Source organism: Glycine max, chromosome 3 (assembly GCF_000004515.6).
Source record: "Glycine max cultivar Williams 82 chromosome 3, Glycine_max_v4.0, whole genome shotgun sequence".
NCBI lineage: Eukaryota > Viridiplantae > Streptophyta > Magnoliopsida > Fabales > Fabaceae > Glycine > Glycine max.
Genome location: NC_016090.4, coordinates 39615427 through 39634251, shown reverse-complemented (window position 1 = coordinate 39634251; position 18825 = coordinate 39615427). Strand labels below are relative to the sequence as shown.

Here is an 18825-nt window from a genome sequence, read left to right as displayed (position 1 = left end):
AGAAATTTTTCTATAAAAAATGAAAGAATGTGAGAAGGAGGCTCTTTAGGAATATGATATATGGTTTGAAAGGGCTACTTTTAACACTTTTTTTTTCCTAATCACACCCGTTCAAATTTATCGTATTCCTTTTAACAATATTCTTATTGATGAATGTATAGTTTCATACTTTCATTGTTCTAGAATCCACTGTATATCTTCCATCTTTCACGGACATGTAAATCGGCCTTATAAAGATGAAATGCTGACCTTACTTTATACCTTGTGGCCATTAATTTGAAGGCTTGGAATGGCCTCCACAACCAACTTGAATTAGAAACGATTCTTCAAAGTTGACCTTCATTGGCCAGGTCGCTGACTTCTCTTTTCATTAGGAACTCGCATGACTGTAACAACCCGTCACATGCAACGTAATCGTCTAACAATTTTCCAATTCTCCCACCAAACATATGTAAAAAAATTATATATATATTAAATAAAGGAAGAAACAAAAAAGTTTTACAAAAAGTAACCCCCATGACACAATAACCACAGACCAAACTGCATGAAAGTAGCGGCAACCCAAGAGAAACGAGATGAAGGAACAAACATTAGAGATTTTGAAAGCAAGGCAGAGATGCTAGTTGATGAAATGTATAGAATGATGTTAAATAAAATTCTCACAAGTTTTCCATTTTCTTAGTGTATATTAATGCATTGGAGGTGAAATTCAAAGCATAGCAATGTAACTAACTATAATTATAATAAGTAATGTATATACTACATTTTTGTTTACACACACATACTGAATTACTGACTGTTGAACATATCACATTCACACATACAGTATATGGGCAATTATATCCCCCCATCTGTATTTGGGAGTCATACCAAATAACCACGCTGTAAATTAAAGTGTTATTACATTAAATGTTTGAGTCCAGGACCATGATGGTGCTGAGGTTTATAGGGCTCATAAGGTTGCTGGTTCCCTTGAAGATCTCATCAACAATGAACTCAAGTGCACGTTGGCTTGGATGAAAAGCATCCCAAAATGCATAAGCATACCGGTTTTGGCACAGGTCAGACAAGGGGTTACATGGGCCCAGCCCATTGTATGGGCCTTGTCCACAACTTGCCATCTTAGATGTAACAAAACCTGCATTAGTTCTGTTAAAGTGCTAAAAAGCTATTCTACTTCTACTCCTAATAAAACACAATAAAAGAATACTCCTAATAAAATACCATAAAAGACTAGAGAAAAACTATAAAGAAGTAAACAAGATAAATTTCAGATTTCTTTCTTAATTCTTCAATAGAGTGCAAATATTACAATATATAATAACTCTAATGAATGACAATCATATACTTATCATCATCTAGGATTTTAGAAAATATAAAAGTAAAGCTAATATTAAAAGGATAATATCATAATTATTTAATAACCCTAATGAATGATAGGCCCATCCTATCAAGTTCTCAACAATTGTGTTAAAGATAAATAAGCACACATAAACATATAAACATTACTCATAAAAGAAAAAAAGGGTATTCAGAAATTAAGTGATATATACTAGCAAATTAATTAGATGATGTTCATTTTCATTAGTTGATGATGATTAAGGGGGTTTAATTTAGTTGATTAAACAAAATGTGTAAGTTATTGTAAATCTTCTAACACTATCTTCGATTCTTAAGAATAAAAAAAAATTAATTAGATGATGTTGAAGTGCTGATCCACCACCATATTTTTGGGGGTTGGTGATGAAGTCGATGTTCATAAGGAAGGCATTGACAGAAACAAAAGTATGAGCACCAAGTTGGGAGTTGAGATCTTTGGTCATGTTATCGAGCAAAGGGTTGAAAATTTGTGTGGCTTGTTGTAACTCGGCCAGACACTCCCCGTTTGAGCTCCTCATAGCAAGCTGAGAAGGAACACAACCTAATGGACCAGTTCCTGTCACCAGCACCCTCCGTGCCCCCAACTCATACAACCTCTGCATTAATTAACATTTAGTGCCAATTCAATCAACTCTCACCAAGATATTGAGAGCTACACAACATATTATGAGAATTAGAAGGCTTGGTATTTTAATAACTTCATTCAAATCTGATTGTTTTTCAAAATATCATGATAGTAAAAAGATCCTTTAATTTCTATATTAACAAAATCATGCTCATGCATGCTAGTAGTTTTTTTTTTAACCCGGGATATTTCTTGGTCGATACGGAGATTTATTTAAAGGACTGGCTTTTCAATAGATGTTTTTCCATAGGAATCTAATCCTAGTCGTCCCTTGCTTAAAGGACAAGGTTATTTGTCAACCTTATCACATATATTGGTACTGTCGCGGTGATTTTTGGATATCAAGCTATTGATTAGCGTTGACTCGCAATTTGAGATCACCACCGATCTTTTATTTTTCCGAGGAAAAGGGAGAAAGCTCGAAAAACCCTAGTTTTTAAGAGATCAAAGGTCCGGGGGTTGGTTACGCAAAGGGAAGGTACTAGCACCCTAAACGTCTATAGTACTCTATAGGAACCTCTTGCTTATTTTATCTTTATGCTAAATTGATTATTTTGTTTGGAAATAAATGCTCAAGTGTGAAAAGATTAAAGAGATAGGTTTAAAAGAAAGGAGAAAAAAAAAGTTTTTGTTATTTTTATTGATTTGGAAAGACAAAGTCTTTTGCCTACATACCCGAATGGGATCAAAATCATGTAGTTCGGGGTAAAAAGCCGAGTGGTTGGTTTTGATTGATTTTAAAGTTTTTTTTAAAAAAAAAAAAAAAAAAAAAAGAAAGAGAGGCCGAAAAGGCATAAAAGAAAATAAAAGAAGTGAGTTTGATTGATTTTAAATTGAAAAAAAGGTTTTGATCGATTGGAGATTGATTAAAGATTTGATTAAGAAAGAAAGGATAAAGATTGACCCCTTTTTTTGAAATTTTGATTATAGAAAGTTTTTGGGTTTTGACTTTTTTTTTTTATCTTTAGTTATGCAGAGATAAGTCTAAACGCGCCGGATCCCTCAAAATGACGTTGGATCAAATGAGGATCCTTTTCCTCGGATACGGTTCAAATTACATTATCGTCCTCGGCAGAAAACATAAGAATAAATGTGAGTGTCGGTGCAGATTCTCATTTTTATTTACATTGGACCTAGATACATTCTAATTGGCAATAAAATAAATGACAAATAATAAACTAAAAGTTGCAAATGCATCAAAGTAAATATGCTAAAAAGGAAATAAAAATGCATGTAATGCAAAACAATAAATAAATATGGCGCATAAAATAAATAAAGAAAAATAAAAATGCAAGACATAAAATAAATATGATGCTGAAAATAAAATAAAACGAAAGTAAAAATGCAATACAGAAAATAAACATGATGCTAAAAAAAAATGCAAGACATAAAATAAATATGAAAAAAGAAAAAAAAATAAAATAAAAAAAACAAGGCAAAAATAAATAGGGTACATAAAATAAAAAGAAAATAAAAGTGCAAGACAAAAATAAATATGGAGCTGGAAAATAAAATGCAAGACAAACAATTAAATATGGTGCTGGAAAATAAATAAAGAAAATAAAAAAAATGCGAGGCATAAAAGTAAATATGATGCATAAAATAAAAAATGCAAGACATAAAATAAATATGGTGCGTAAAAAAAAAAGAATAGAGAAGAAGAAGGGGGTGCAGTAAGGAAGAGGGGAGGTGAGAGCAGAAATCAGAAAAGAAGAAGAAGAGAAAAAAGAAGGTGGGCCAGAGATGAGTCCAACTAGCCAAAGAGGGGAGAATCGGACCAGTTTGGTTCAAGGAAAAAAACCGAACCGGTCCAGCCTCTATATAAGGGCTAGGGGGCCGGTTTAGTTCATTTTTTAAAAGCTCTTTCTCTCTTCTCTTTCCTCCTTTCCGAAGTTCTCTGCGGCCAAGAACACCCCCCGGCGCGGCGGCCGCTGGCGGCGCCACCGTGCCGGAGTAGCTCAAGTCCCCCTTTTTTTTTAAAAAAAAACCTCTCGAACCCTCTTCACTCACTCATTATGAATCTGAGGTTCGTTTTCAAAAAAAACTCGACACGGCAAGCCTAGATCTAAACTCAAAACGGACAGAATCCTACCCTTTTCTTTCGTGTTTGGCTGGGCTGAAATGGTTTTGGGCTGGTAACTGGTGAGTTAGGACCGTGTAGTGTATGGTTCTGGATTCGTATTATTTTGGTTTATGCCGATTCGGTTTCCGTGATCTGTGTGATGATTGGGGTACAAATCGTGTGATTTGTGGTTATGGAATACGAATTTGTGGTGTTGAATGTGTTTTGGATTTTGTTTCTGCTGGTTTTTTTTTTGTGGTTGATTTGTACGGATTTGTGAAATGGTGGTAGGTGGTGGCCTGAGGGAGGCTGTGTTGGTGGTTTGTGGTGGCTTGGCTATTCCGGCACTCTGATTGATTGGTACTGTATTCACCCCTGACACGCACAGTAATTAATGCAGTATTTAAAGGACAGAATTAGGGTAATAAAAAAACGAAACGCCCCTCTGGGCCTGGACCAAAAAAGACCGAAAAGAAGAAAAAGGAAAGAAAGGAAAGGAAAGGAAAAGAAAAAAAAAAAAAACAAAATATAAAACAGCAAAATAAAATAAAATAAAATAAAACTAAAACAATAAAAAGAAGATACTAATAATGATATTAATAAAAACGAAAATAATAAAAACACTTAATAAAAGAAAAAAGAGAAGAAAAATAATAAACAAGAATAATAATAATAATAATAATAAAAAAAAAATAAATAAAAAAAACGGTCGTCTTCGAAACAAAAATGAGGTATTTTAAAATACCTCCCTGTCGAAATTTCGTCTGAAACGACGGAAACTTCTGGCTTAAAAGACGAGAAAAAAGAATTAAAAAACGGGTCAAAAATGGGGTATGACAGGTACTAATAATTAATGCATGCGTGGATATTATTTAATTTTTTATACAAATTGAAACTATCGTTAACACATTATAAATCATGTTATTGAAGAATTAGAGGGCAAAGTAAATAAATAAGCAGGAGAGATGAATCACTTACCATTAGAATTCTTCGGTACTGGGAGATAAGGTAGCGAGAGAAGTCAGGGACTGTGAATTGGCGAGACCTCGGAGTAATAACAAAGTCGTTACCACCCAATGTCATTAGCACCAGAGCTTCATTCACAACCTTCTTCGCTCGTTTAGCCCCTATAACTGCACTTAACCGTTGCTGGTACTGCTCAAACAATTCAAACTGCTGGAACATTCTGATAATGCCAACCTGTTCAATGTAATATAATAATCATCTACAACCTTAATTTCACCCTTCCAAAGAGTGGCAAATTTTTAGTTTTGTGGATAAGGACTAATTAAGGTAACAAAAATAATAAATCAGTGCATCATAATATGATAGTATAATATAACAAAGAAATTAGTATTATAGTCAGTTGAACTTTACAAATTGGATGCCGGTGTCATTGAGGATTCCTATCCCAGCAGAAGCAAAGTTGGCCCCAACCAAAAGCTTTTGTCCATTTAATTTTGGGCTCATGTAAGGCAAAGTGGGTTCAGACCCAATTCGCTTGCCTAAAATCACATTCAAAATTCACACACCCCATATAAATCAACATTATCCTCATATGCCACCACTTATGTTTTAATACTATAGATGAGAAGGTGAAAAAAGAAAACAATTAATTTTAACTATACAATTATGAGGTTGACTTAGTGATTAAGAAAAAAAAAGACAATTCATGGATTAACACTATTATTTGTTAAAAAAAATTATATAGGAATGACGATGAAGATTAAATTGTGATAAAATTAATTTGTACTGATGGTTGGCAAGTAATTGTTGTTGCCACTGTCAACCAGTGAGTCCCCAAACACAAAGAACGCTCGAACTGCTTTTACTCTCTTTGGAACAACCACAATTATTGCCACAACAACTGTGGCCAGCACCAGCATGATTCTTATAGTACTAATTGACATGAGCTTAGTTATGTTAGCACTATTATTCCCTTCTTCCAAATGTTGGAACTATAGTAGTGAAATCCTAGGTTTGCATCATTGGTTTTATATAACTGTTTATTCCTCTTACTTTATCTTTTTTCCTATGTAAATACAACATTTTCAACAACTCTTAATTATTAATGAATACCTATGCAATATCTGTTCTCTTTTTGTCCAGAATTTCTTATATAATAACTGTACTGTTGATATGTTATTAATTTACTATAATTACTACTTTAGTGGTGAACATTAATTTTGTCTTGTAAGAATTAATATGCCTCACCAGTTAACTTGTTCAATGCGTTGGGAAGTTAATGAACCTCCATTCATGTTCATCTGATTGTTCTAAAAATGGCATGATACTAGTAATATTTTTAAAGAAGGGCAGAATCCAAGGCGTGTTACATAGGGGTAGAAGTGAAAACGTTGGTGTCATTTAAGATGGTTCGTGTGCCTTGCCCAGATTTAAACATAATGGTGATGGACAAAAAGGGAATCTGCTTATTATTCTAGTATATACATTCTGTATATTTTGCCAACCATAAACTATATATATATCTGCAATTAATAGCACAAGAGACAAACTGTTGTTAGCATGTAGAATGACCAGCTCTATTTTCATGGTCATTCATTCTAATGGTGATCACACACTCATGACGTACAATTACTCAAAGCAATTGTGCAGGAAGGAAGAAAAGAAAGATATCTACGATAAACAATTATGTTATGCAAAATGTTATATCTATATTAATATATGATCAGAAAAAAGAAAAATATAAGTAAAAAAAATATGAAATACCGAATTAAATTGAGACAACTAGAAATATAACACAAACTCATCCTTAAACATATCGAATATAACTTTTAAAACTTGGATCCAAATTAAAAGAAAAGACAAATGATGAACGTACACCCATAATTTTGAATGCTTGGGGTGTGCATTGCAGTCCCTTTTTCTAATAATTCATAATCAAAGCGTAACAATCACGCTGCATTGACTTGAAATTTTTGTCACCAGGCGCCTTGCTTTTTAAGGGTATGTTCTCCAAACACACAGTTCAATTTATTAGGTTGATACGTACATATGAAGTTTTTTTTTTTTTAAAAGGAACGTACATATGAAGTTAATTAAGTTCCCATGTGAATTGCATAAATGGCCAAGGTAAATGTAGACCTTAAAAAAATGTTCGATTAAAAGCCACATCATAGGAGAAACGCAAGTTACTACCACTAATAGAAGTGCACTTGATTACACTGAAAATTTCTGAACTTTAATTTCGAGCAAGCATATAATATATGCTCTTAATTTGGTCGTTTTATAAGAGGGTCCATATACATCACTTTTCACGCACATCTACCCCTTGTAATGCCATTTAATGGTATCATTCAATATTCATTAACCAAGTATGTGGATATTGCATTAAGACTTCTAATAATAGCTGTTTATCTCCATAAAATGAAGCTTATAACTAGTTAAAACCTACGATTAATTACTCTAAATTAGGGTAAAACATAATTTTGACGGAGTTTTAATGTGAGTCCTTGGGTACATTACCTTCATTGTATTATCATATTTATTTGATATGATAATTAAAAAGTATTTGAATTTTATAAAATTATTCCTTTCATTTATTTTTCTTTATCATATTTTAAAAAATACTATTTACCTGTCCTTTTAAAAATTCAGAATAGTATGAATTGTAAATTTCTCAATATATCTTTACTTCAACTACAATTTCTCTTTCTTCAAAAAACCAACTACGTACAATTTCTCTATTCTACACATTAGGTGTATAAGTAAAGAAATTTTAAAAAAAATTATTATAAAAGAAAAAAGTATTATTATAGGAAAAATTAATAATGAGTAGGACTAAATTTTTTTATTTATGCCTTATTATTAAATTTGAAAATAATTTTTTAGTATAATGTTTATAGGTACAATTAATTAAATTTTTAAAATAATACTATAAATATTATTTTATGCTGAACAATAAATTTTATATGGAACAGAGTTAAAGAAAAAATTAGGATTAAATTATTTTTATTCCTAAATTTTGGGGTAAATTTATTTTTAGTCTTTCAAATTTAAAATTAATTATTTTAATCCCCAAATTTTTTTTAAAAAAAGAAGAAGAAGAAGTTTGTTTTAGTCCCTCTATCCAATCGCTTTTAGAGATTTTGGGCTAATGGATTATGAGTAGTTCACATGGAAACCTACTTTTATTTTACATTCTTATTATCAAACATATGTTTTTCATTTAGACGGCGTTTGGACAAAGGGTTTAAAATAGACTTTTTATAAATAACAGAGACTAAAGATTAATTTTAAATTTAGAGAACCAAATATAAACTTATCCTAAATTCAAAAGACTAAAAATACAATTAAGCTAACAAAAAAAATGGTGTGAAGAGGAAAAACATGATTGTGACCAATTTGGGCCTTATTTGTTGCGTCTATTGAAGGTGTACGTGGGCCGAGCCCAACTTCCTTGTTTTGATGTGTTCTAGGGACTTGAATCTTGCATCTCCTTATGTATCCTGCACCTCTCACTATTAAGTAAAAACACAATAATACCCTTAATGGAATTTTCATTTCCCATCTCCCAATCCTAACATCTTCCTTCTCTCAACCCACGACTACATCTCCCTCGACGGCACACCCACAGTGACGACACCCTTCCCTTCCGCGACGACTCCTCCTTCCCCTCGCCCCCTCATTCTCATGCTCCCTCATCCTTCTTTCTCCGTCCGTGAAGGTAAGAAGCTCCTTCACCTTTCTCTTCTCTTTTTTTTTTCTCCTCCTTCTCCCTTTATCAAATTTTATTAACTATAAAAAAACTTATGAAATGGCTTTTTCATAAGCAAAAATGCTTCTAGAATGACTTTTCTAAAAGCAAAAAAATGCTTCCAAAATAGTCTTTCCATAAGCGATTTTTCTTACAAAAAGACCATTTTGGAAGCAATTTTTTTAAATCCATAACAGCCTTTTTGGAAGTATATTTTGTATATTTTAGAAAGGGAGTTTCTAGAAATCATTATTGTGCTTACGGAAAGCCCATTCTGAAAGTAACAACTGCAATTCGAAGTAGCCTTTTTGGAAGTGTATTTTGTATCTTTCAAAAAAGGCATTTTAGAAAACACTATTTTAACTTATGGAAGAACCATTCCATAAGCAAAAATTGCAATCCATAATAGCCTTTCTAAAGTGCATTTTGTATCTTTTGGAATGGTTGTTCTAGAAGCGCTATTTTTACTTACGAAAAAGGTGTTCTATAAGATTTTTCCTTTAAAAAAGGTCATTCCTTAAGAATATTTATATCCTTACGAAACGCATGTTCTAGAAACAGATCCAAAACTCAAAATAGGAACTCTAATTCTAGGAAGAAAAGTTGAGTTGAGTTGAGCTTGAGAAGAAGAGAAGAATAGGAAAGGAGAGGATCTGGACTTGCATTGACTACAGGAGAAAGAAGAGGAAGAAGGGAAGTAGAGGATTGAAAGAAGATAAAAGGAGTAGGTTGGGGTTTTTAAAAAACTTGGAGGTGCAGGATGCAATAAGGGAGGTGCAGAATTCTCTTTCCCTTGTTCTCGATCCGGTTTGAGCTAGTCCAATATTTCCAACATTTTGTTTGCACGTGCAATTTTTTTAAAATTTTTTCTGGTACATGTGCAATTTGACCTGTCTTAGTAGTTTTTTATTATTTGCAAAATTGAAGATATTTGGCATCAATATTTGAATCTAGATTTTATGTAGAGATTAATAAAAAAAAATAAGTTAGTAAAAGTAATAAAATAATATCCGAGTCAAAATAAAAAAATAACAATTAATAAAAATCAAAATATTTTAAAACTGTGTAAATGTATATATTAATTAAATAATATTAATAATAACCATAAAAATAAAAATGAAATTAAATTTAATAAAAACAAAAAATACTTCATATTTATAATAAAATATTTATAATTTAACTCAAATAAATTTCAAGAAAAGATGGATTAGATGAGACATTCTTTTATCCATATAAATTTTTTGATAAATTTACGTGCTCAAAATTCATCCTTAATTGGCTTTAATCACTATCAATAATAATTATTAGTAATAATTTCTTTTATATTAAAGTATTTTTTAGAATTTATTATTAATAATATTGAAAATCATATCTTCAATGAAAATATTTCATAATAATTAAAATAAAGTGCAAAAATTTAATTGAAAATGAAAAAATAATAATAACAGAAATTATAATAGAGAAAGAGCTAATTGATTGTGAAATCTTCTAAATTCGAAGGTTTTTGGAGTACAAATTATTACAATTTGTTATTTATCATTTTTTTCTTAATTTGATATCAATTAAATTCGTAGGTTATCATTGTCTCATGTTTGTTGTAGCATGCCTGAATCATGAATGGTTTGACCAATGTTATTACAATGGTAATAAGCACAGGTAGCAAGCATGTGTTACGAACTATATAATTTTCCCGTTTTTTATCATTAAATTTCTGAGAAATTCGTCATATTAGTCATTTGGTATTATACTACCGCATAAATTTTGGAAAAGCTTTATTGGAGTTAATTTTTGGAGTCTTTGAAGTTTGAAGTAACTCCCATATAATCTAATTGGTTCCGAACTGAAAATGGTTGGGGACACAACTGGGTGCTTAACATCTTCTGCTGTGTTAGATTCCACCAAGACAAGCCATTTGCTCAAATAGACGTAAGACACAAAAACCATTTTATGTCCTTAATATGAACAAAAAGCAAAAGCATTTTGTAATCCGTATCACTCTGAGGCATATCTCTTTCTCTTTTTAATTTGATAGAGAAATGACAATAGCGAGAAAGAAACCTTAGTCCCTTTCAAGAATCATGCTTACTCTGTGCAATTTTGGGATCTCAAGGATGGGCTGAAGTTGATTATTCTACATGCTATGATCATATATATAATAAAAGCTTATCTTGTGTGGAACACACACAGACTAATAGAGATAGAGCTGTCACGGGATTTCTGGGCTATGCTTCAATTTTTTAAGTTGAAGATGCCTTTATTTTGGCTTTTAGTCTAGTTAGAATTTGCACAGTAACACCTGCCACTGGCTGCCATGAGGGAATATTCTCACTTTTTCTTCAGTGTTGGCAAATATTGCCCCTAGCTATCCTTTTGCATTTTTGAAAATAATTGTCCTATTGTGATTCAGGTCTCGGACTTAGCTGCTATGTCTATTATGTATTACCTGACTCGTAGCATATGCACCCTAGAATCTTTTTGATCTATTTCTCTTTCATTGCATTCCACGAGTGAAAAATAATACAAGTTGACCACCTCCTCTATCTCCTCCTGATTATTCGTGAGACTTGGATTAGTTATCATTATTTTTCAAGGAATGTTTTACAATTTGCCAACTTGCCAAGCAAAATTAATTTGGCACGAATATGCCATGATTGTATTGATTTCAAATTCAATTGTTGACCTCAATTTGTACTCATTTTATCATGTTCAATGAAACTGTAATGTTTTGCGAATGAGTGACCCCTTTTGTCCAAATATGACAAATTCTACAAGGGACTTGACAAGAGATAATGGGAGGAAAAAAAGAAGAAAAAAGACGAGATACTTGTTTCAACTTGTGACTCGTTTATTGGACCACATACTTTTTCTTAGTACACTCGATGAGTTGTAGGGATGTAGGAGAATCTTATATTAAGATATAGCTAGAAGAAAAAATAAAAAAGAATGGAAGTCAAGTAGATAGAAAAGTTATATAATACTATGAATAAAACAAGCAACAATTTCCTTGTATTTTATTTCACTGTATTGCACATACGTTTGATGTATTTTAAAAATATAAAACCGAAAGCTTACACACAAAAAATCCCTCATAATTTGCACATGCAAGATGTCTTCTATTATAGTTTAGAACACAAAATATAAAACACAACAGAGTGATTTAGGTTTTCCCCTAATGATAAGATCGGAGACAACTATTGGGCCAAAAATGGCAAGCTGATTGGACAACGTAGCTGCTATATAATATATGTTTTTGTAACTTAGTAATGGTGTAGTGTATCAGTCATCCCAAAAAGGTGTGTATCAATTCAATTAGACCAAGCAAGTTGAACATGCTTTCAATTTAGCTTTGTTCTATGGTTTTAGGAACGAACAAAATATCGTTACGTTAGGGAAAAACAAACCATCATTATTAGTCTGGCCATGCGTTATGTTGTCATGGTTGTGAATCCAATCCATCATTAATCATGAATCATGATTTAATGGGAGCCAGCAGATCATTGCATGGGAGATGGAGGAGACAGGAAAGAGAAGATTGAACTGTTTAGGGTTATGGTGGGTCCTGTTCCATACAGGTTGTACAGATGGTGCAGCACCATAGGCCCACAGCTATGTCTACGCTTGTGTGTATGTACCCTTTGAGACAGACTGTGTGACATTATTACGTGACTACATAATACAAATACACTCGGCGTTGAGAGTTGAGACGTTGATGATTGAGTACTCAAAACCCGAGTGTGTATGTATTACTAATTTACTCTACTGATAGGGCTGAATTAGATTGCGCACTTAATGCAAAGTAGATTGTTACAGTGTATGTGTATCAATCTACTTTTGCTGTTCTTTTCTCTTTCAGCCTTTTCCGGATTTGCAAAATCTGGATTTCCTTTTCTGGGTTAAAGTTTGAGACCATAGAATCTTCAAGTCGCCACACTAACAAACTTCTTCTAACCTTTCCAAATTTCAGCTAGTCATAGAACAAAATCTATTTTCTTATTGTGGGGGAGGAAAAGGGGGAAAGACGTCTAGTGTTCAATGGTTGAACAATAAACAATTGTTTAAAGTTTAAACACGAGCCAATTTGCATTCATGATTAATTGCACGGTCTGTTATAACCTGTGTAATTCCTTCTATTCTTTGTTTGAGCAGCTGAATGGGGTGATTAATATATTACAGTTTCACTAATATGAAATAGCTGCAAGTTGAAACAATTTCTCAGTAGCATTTAATAAATTAGTAAGTAGGGCCTTGTGTTGATAATCGAATACAACAATAGTAGAGTTACAATATATATTATAAAAAAGAGCAAAGCCAAAGCGGAAAGCCATGTCAGGGTTTTCAACCATTCAGGCCCTGCCTGTCAAATCAACCACCGCATCCTCCACAAGTTCTTCTAGCAGCTTCCCCTCTACTTCCTTCACCAAAATATCCATCTCCAATCTCATAAGCTCAACCCACCCTTTGCCCACAACCTCTTTTCTGACAACACTCTCTACCACCAGGCTGTTACTGTCCCCACAATCCACCACCCAAACAGAACTCATAGCACTAGATATTAACTCCTTCATCTGTGCCACAATGAGGTCCACCAATGGGGGAGATGCAGCTTCTGGGACTTGGACCCTGCTGTGGCTCCCACTGCACAACCTACTACCCATCAAGTAATTCTTCTCTGATCCATAACCAGTAATTTCTATTAGTGAGACATTCACACAATCGAATACAAGCTTCTGATTGGACCTCCTCTGCCTTCGCTTGGCCTCGTGGAGTTGCTGCTGAGGCTCCTTGTCATTGAGATTGGCGTATTTGTCCCTCAATGATGGATCCAATGGGCTTTCAAGGGAATGCCATCTCGAGTAAAACGAGCCGGGCTGCACTTGATCATCAATTCCAGCAGCTGATAGAAGTTTCTTGACAAAGACAAGCCAGTCTTGCTTAGTGTCTAAGGATGCCGATGAGGGCCTTAATGGGTATGGACTTGCCACCTCTGCACAAGAATCATCCCATGAGAGGGTCCGGGCTATTGATTCTATTGGTGGTGATTTGTCAATTAAATTAGACTTCAGAGACACCCGTGATCCTACAGAAAAATTCACAGTCAGGTAATAAAACAGTAAAGAAGCAAGGAATATCAAAAAGGAACTTCCTGAAACAGAAGCAATAATAATAAAGTGAGAGAAAGGAGTAAGCATTACCCAGCTGACCACCCCTCACACAGCCCAAGGACTCGACAACAGCATTATCATCTTCAAATGGAGGCTCTAAAACTGAAATTGGACTGGGCTGATCCTGGTTTTCGCTTGAAATCCCAGGCACCATGGACTTTGACAGAGTCAATCCAGCCTGTAAAAACAAACAAAACTGTCTCAGAATCATCCAGTCTATTTAATTCCAATTTTCGGTAACAAGATTTTACATGTATGATCCTAGAACATTCCATAATCTGCAACAACAAGAAACCAAAGAGGTTGTACTGTGCTCTACTACTAATGCTGACTGAGAAAAGCTAGTTCTATTATTTATCAAGTAGCAATTAGGACCCAGACGTTCATAAACCAGGTAAAGTTTTCATTTGTTTCACCATTCCAGCAGTAGCAGAAAATCCTAAACAATTGGTCGAGTAAATAGATTTTGCTTAAATAGAACCTGCCACCACATCATCCAATTTCCATAACAGTACACCATGCAGCCTCCAACTCATGCAAGCATATCTATAGTAACATAAGTTTTAAGGGACTAATTTTATTAGGTAGAGAAGGCACAGACTAAGTTACATGGCAAGATATTGGTACAGATAAAAAATGAAAAAAAACAGAAGTTTTCAATACTGTTTTTCCCTTCTTTATTTGTTGTTGTTTCCATTCTTTCCCTTTCTTTGCAAGGGGAGAGAGACACAAGGGACTGAGAGGTGGCGGGAAATTTAGAGGGCATTAATGAGTGACCTTAAGCCAATAAATTGAAAGAAAATTTGCATAATGCACTGTAAAAAAGTGGATCAAAATATGCAGAATAATAGAAGCTATTACCTCCAGTGGTACAGCACCTTGTCCATTAGAGATAGAATCTGATAAAATTTTGCCTGATGATTCATATGGAGCTGGAAGAGAACACTCTCCGATGGATCCACTGTCGAAGCTTTGAGACACATCATCCCTAAGGACTCTAGATGAATTCACTGGAGAATCTGATGTTTCAATGGCAGTGGATTGGGATTCATCAACAGATTGAGATAGACAAGATTTTTCTCTGGATGGTTTCTTATTCCTTGAGAAGAAGAAACTTGTAACTTTCCCTTTAAATGATGATTTCATACTCTTTGACTTTGTCAGCTCCCCAGACCCATGTGCTTTGCCAGCATCATTATCACAAACTTCAACGTTGAGCCCATTTTCATAGACAGTAGAAGATGTTGGAACAGATTTTGACCTAGAAAGGTTTCTAGGAGAACCATCCATACATGTTTCCGCTTTAAAATTTCGACTACAAGAAACAGATTCACTTGGTTCCTGTTCTTTATGAATACCCTCAAGCTCAGATATTACAGATTTCTTTATATCCGAAAGAGCAAGCATCTCACCCAAGGTAGAGCTTCTACGCATATGCCTTTGTTCTTGAGAACCCTTATTTGACATCATGGCCCATCTTTCAGAAAGTCGTTTCTTGGCCTCTCTGCAAACTGACGACTCAGGAGAACAGGATGCACGGCTGAAGGATGATGAAGAAAAAGGACTGCCACTGCGATTGATGTAATCCCAAGAATGTCTTGGAGATGGGGACATAACTTCCAAATCACTGAAATTCCCAGCAGTGTACTCATGATCTGATTTGTTGAATGAACTCTCATCACCAGTATAGCCATTGGAGAATACTGAAGAATACAATATTTCATCTCTTTGATGGCTCCTCAGATTTTCATGCATTTGTTGTGTAATTTGACTTGGCACTTTTCTTGATTCCAGTACATCATCATCATCCTCAGGTTCTTGGTAGAAATTTCCACTCTGCAGATTTCGAGGTGATGACATAGTAGGAGAAGACACAGCCTTAATCTCATGTGCCTTCCCAGGGCTAGGCTTCAATACCACTATTCGAGTAGGTTGAACTGCAAACTCGTCAATTTTCTGACTGGCTGGGGAGTATGCAGGACTGTATTTCTCCCATCCAGCACCAACATTTGCTGGTTTCTTAATCTGCTTGTCGTTTTTCTTCCCCTTTCCACCAGAATTTTCATTGTCAACCATCTTCGAAGGTTTAAGAACAGTAATACGCTTTGTCTCTGCTACTGGAGTAGACTGAAGTTCATAAAGATTTTGAGAATCCAATAACCTGACTAACAGATCATTATTGGAACTTAAAACTTCCAAGGCATCTTCAAACTCCTTGGACTGGCGTAGTCTCTCATCTGTAGACAGACGTTTAGCTTCCATAAATTTCTGGCGAATAAGAGCCATTTTCTTCCCATTAACATCTTCAGTCCACTTTTCTCTCTCCGGTGTCTTGTCTCTTACATTGCTTGTTCTCTGTGATTGCAGCCATATTTCATAAATATCTTTATAAGCAATCTGTTCTGTGTTTGGATGAACTTCATGAAGCATTTCCTTGTCCATAAACCTATCTTCCAGGTTCCAGTGGTTGAATGGTGTCCCTGAATGACCACACATATGTTGAGAATAATCTCCTCTATGGCTTCTCTCCACAGATAGCTCACCCTGTGGGAGGGCTTCAAGCCCCATTAATTTTGCAACTACATTTGGTGGTGGGTTGTGCTTGGAAACAACTTCTTTGGACATTTCTTGGTCTATGAGCATCTTGATGGGTGTTCCATTTATTTTCTTATTTGTAGCTCTCATTGAGTCAGAAACAATCTGCAAAGTCCATGAAAATGGAATATAAGTAAATAAACAAAAACAAGTACAACAAATCATATAACAAATTGAAAATGAAAAGAACATTCCACATGCCAATTAGCTTGAATGACAATAAAAAATAATCCCTCTCCAAATTACCAGCTTATCCTCTATCTGATCACCCAAGGTAGGACTCATGATCCTTGCAACATCTGATTGACTTCTGGAGAGTGAAGATGCTGCAATCCAGGTACAATTCAGTGAAGAGTGAGATTGGATAATAAAATGGCATAACGAAATTTCAAGAGCATAAATCATAAGTACAATTATTACATGCAACTTGGAAGTATAAAAAGCAATTGACAATTAAGAGAAACCTCCGGCCTGGTTTCATATTGCCCAAGAATATATAAAATCAGACAGATCACCAAGAGAGATGCGTCTATCCAAAACTCGGTCAACGAAAACCCAAAGGAAATATGTTCCAAATAAAAACTATATGCAGCAAAAAGGGAACTACAGTCAAACCACAAATTACTCTTTTTCTACGTTCCCTCTTAGTCATCACCTCAATCCTTCACGCTAATAAACCCCAAAACTAACAAGAAAATGCCAAAAACCAAATTTAAGAAAACCATCAGTTACAATACCAACTACCAAAGAGTCAATATGGCCAAAGCAAGCAGATCATCCAGAAAATCCTCTACCAAGCAAAGCAACAACTTTGGGGGATTAAAAAAGAAAACTCTCAAGGACAACATGAAAAACCAAAAAGAGTAAACACAGAGAAAGAGGGAGATCACCATCGCGATGAGGCCTGTCTGTGAGTAGCTTGTTTCCATTTACACCCCCGGTCAAATCAAAGAGATTCACCACTCTTCCCAGGCATCCTGGAAAAGGTTTCTCAACATTGTGAACCCTTCTGTTCTGCACTCCATTCATTTCAACAGCTGCACACACAAATCACCTAGATTAAAAACAATCCCTACACAACACCTAGATCAATCACCTAGATCTGTAAGCTGAACAACAACGAAATACAACACACACACACACACAAAAAAAAAAAAAAGCATACGCCAAATGCATTAAAAGTGGAATAAGAGCTCATCAACAGAAAACCACAAGATCCAAACACTAATGCAATCAAATTTAGGGATACCTAGAAAACAACTAGAACAAGCGCTACTAGAACTGATACAGTGTGAACTTGAAGTGTTTTTTCAATCAGTAAACAGAAACATGCGCGAAGGAGAGAGTAAGAAGAGAAGCACAATAAGCCATAGTGTTCAAATACGACAGCGAATTGACATGAAAAATCAAATCACCTCTTGCGTCATCAACAGAATAAAATAAAAGAAAAAGAATCGCTAGAATAGAAACAAACACAACACAAAGAGCACAGTGATGAAACTGAAAGGGCTATATTAAGAGGGGGTTGTTCTTCCCGAATCCCAACAGCGGAAAAAAGATGGAAATGATGAAAGCGGAATCTCAGTCGGGGAAATTGAAAAGCTGCGAGAAAATCAAATCTAGAAAGAGAAACGCAGAGGAACCGAGAGCGGCGAGATCGAGGAGAAGCAAAAAGGGGAAGAAAGTGGCTGAAGAAGCGCAGAGAGAAAAAAAAAAGTGAGAGAGAACGGACCTGGAGAGCAGTGGCCGGAGACGGTGGCATTCGCGGCGGAGACGGTGGCGGAAGCGACAGCGAGAGAAAGAGAGAGAGAGAGAAATGTTGTTGGTGTGTGTGGTGTGGTGTGGTTTAGCTGTGCGCGTCGTTCACCGACTCTGTTTGTCGGACTTCAAAGGCTTTCTTTGGAACTACGGCTCATAATATATATCACTTTTTGGATTACGCAGAATCATCTTCCTCTTCATCTGCTTAATTAATTCATTATTCATTAATAAACCAATCCATGCTCCTTTTCTTTTTTAATTCGGTTTATCCCATAAAGGAAGATTCTTCCTGAAAGTTTTATTTTCGGGGTGAATATCGAGCTTAACTAACGTTGTTTTGTAGTTTGTACTGTTTTTATTTTTTTCTGAAAGTTTTCTCTCTTCTTATTATTCAGATTCAGATTCAGATTCTTGATTTAAGAATTTTATTGTATCTGAGATTTCTTTGTAGTTTGTACTGTTTTATTTTAGTTTTTCTTTTTTTCCTTCTTTCCCTTTCATGTAAGATTTGAGCAATGTATTT

At 34.6% G+C, this 18825-nt stretch overlaps 2 protein-coding genes across 3 annotated transcripts; both read right to left on the bottom strand.

The window, feature by feature from the left end:
• Positions 1-905: 905 nt before the first annotated feature.
• On the bottom strand, positions 906-5953 carry LOC100793890 (GDSL esterase/lipase At4g28780). Its single transcript, XM_003520574.4, has 5 exons — positions 5821-5953; positions 5445-5590; positions 5046-5267; positions 1724-1976; positions 906-1138 (listed from the first exon to the last, which is right to left on the bottom strand). Exons 1-5 carry the CDS (start codon positions 5951-5953, stop codon positions 906-908), a joined length of 987 nt encoding a protein of 328 aa, XP_003520622.2.
• Positions 5954-12983: 7030 nt separating this feature from the next.
• Positions 12984-18536, bottom strand: LOC100793360 (uncharacterized). 2 transcript variants are annotated; one of them, XM_006576914.4, is made up of 6 exons: positions 18274-18536; positions 17432-17578; positions 16788-16867; positions 14808-16646; positions 13977-14124; positions 12984-13861 (listed from the first exon to the last, which is right to left on the bottom strand). In XM_006576914.4, exons 2-6 carry the CDS (start codon positions 17568-17570, stop codon positions 13128-13130), a joined length of 2940 nt encoding a protein of 979 aa, XP_006576977.1. In that variant the 5' UTR covers positions 17571-17578; positions 18274-18536; the 3' UTR covers positions 12984-13127. The 2 variants fall into 2 exon arrangements, with proteins under 2 accessions (XP_006576977.1, XP_040870038.1); XM_041014104.1 differs by lacking the exon at positions 18274-18536 and adding an exon at positions 17791-17905.
• Positions 18537-18825: the final 289 nt, after the last annotated feature.

Bases quoted from the DNA above. Each gene is read 5' to 3' on its own strand.
- LOC100793890 (XM_003520574.4), bottom strand. From the start codon at position 5,953: ATGCTGGTGCTGGCCACAGTTGTTGTGGCAATAATTGTGGTTGTTCCA. The intron at 1,977-5,045 runs GTAAGTGATTCA...TAATTAATGCAG, and splicing joins AGTACCGAAGAATTCTAATG to AGGTTGTATGAGTTGGGGGC. The intron at 1,139-1,723 runs GTGGTGGATCAG...GAACTAATGCAG, and splicing joins CACCAACCCCCAAAAATATG to GTTTTGTTACATCTAAGATG.
- LOC100793360 (XM_006576914.4), bottom strand. From the start codon at position 17,570: ATGAATGGAGTGCAGAACAGAAGGGTTCACAATGTTGAGAAACCTTTT. The intron at 16,868-17,431 runs GTGATCTCCCTC...CCTGGATTGCAG, and splicing joins AGACAGGCCTCATCGCGATG to CATCTTCACTCTCCAGAAGT. The intron at 13,862-13,976 runs GTAATGCTTACT...ATTTTTCTGTAG, and splicing joins TGTGAGGGGTGGTCAGCTGG to GATCACGGGTGTCTCTGAAG.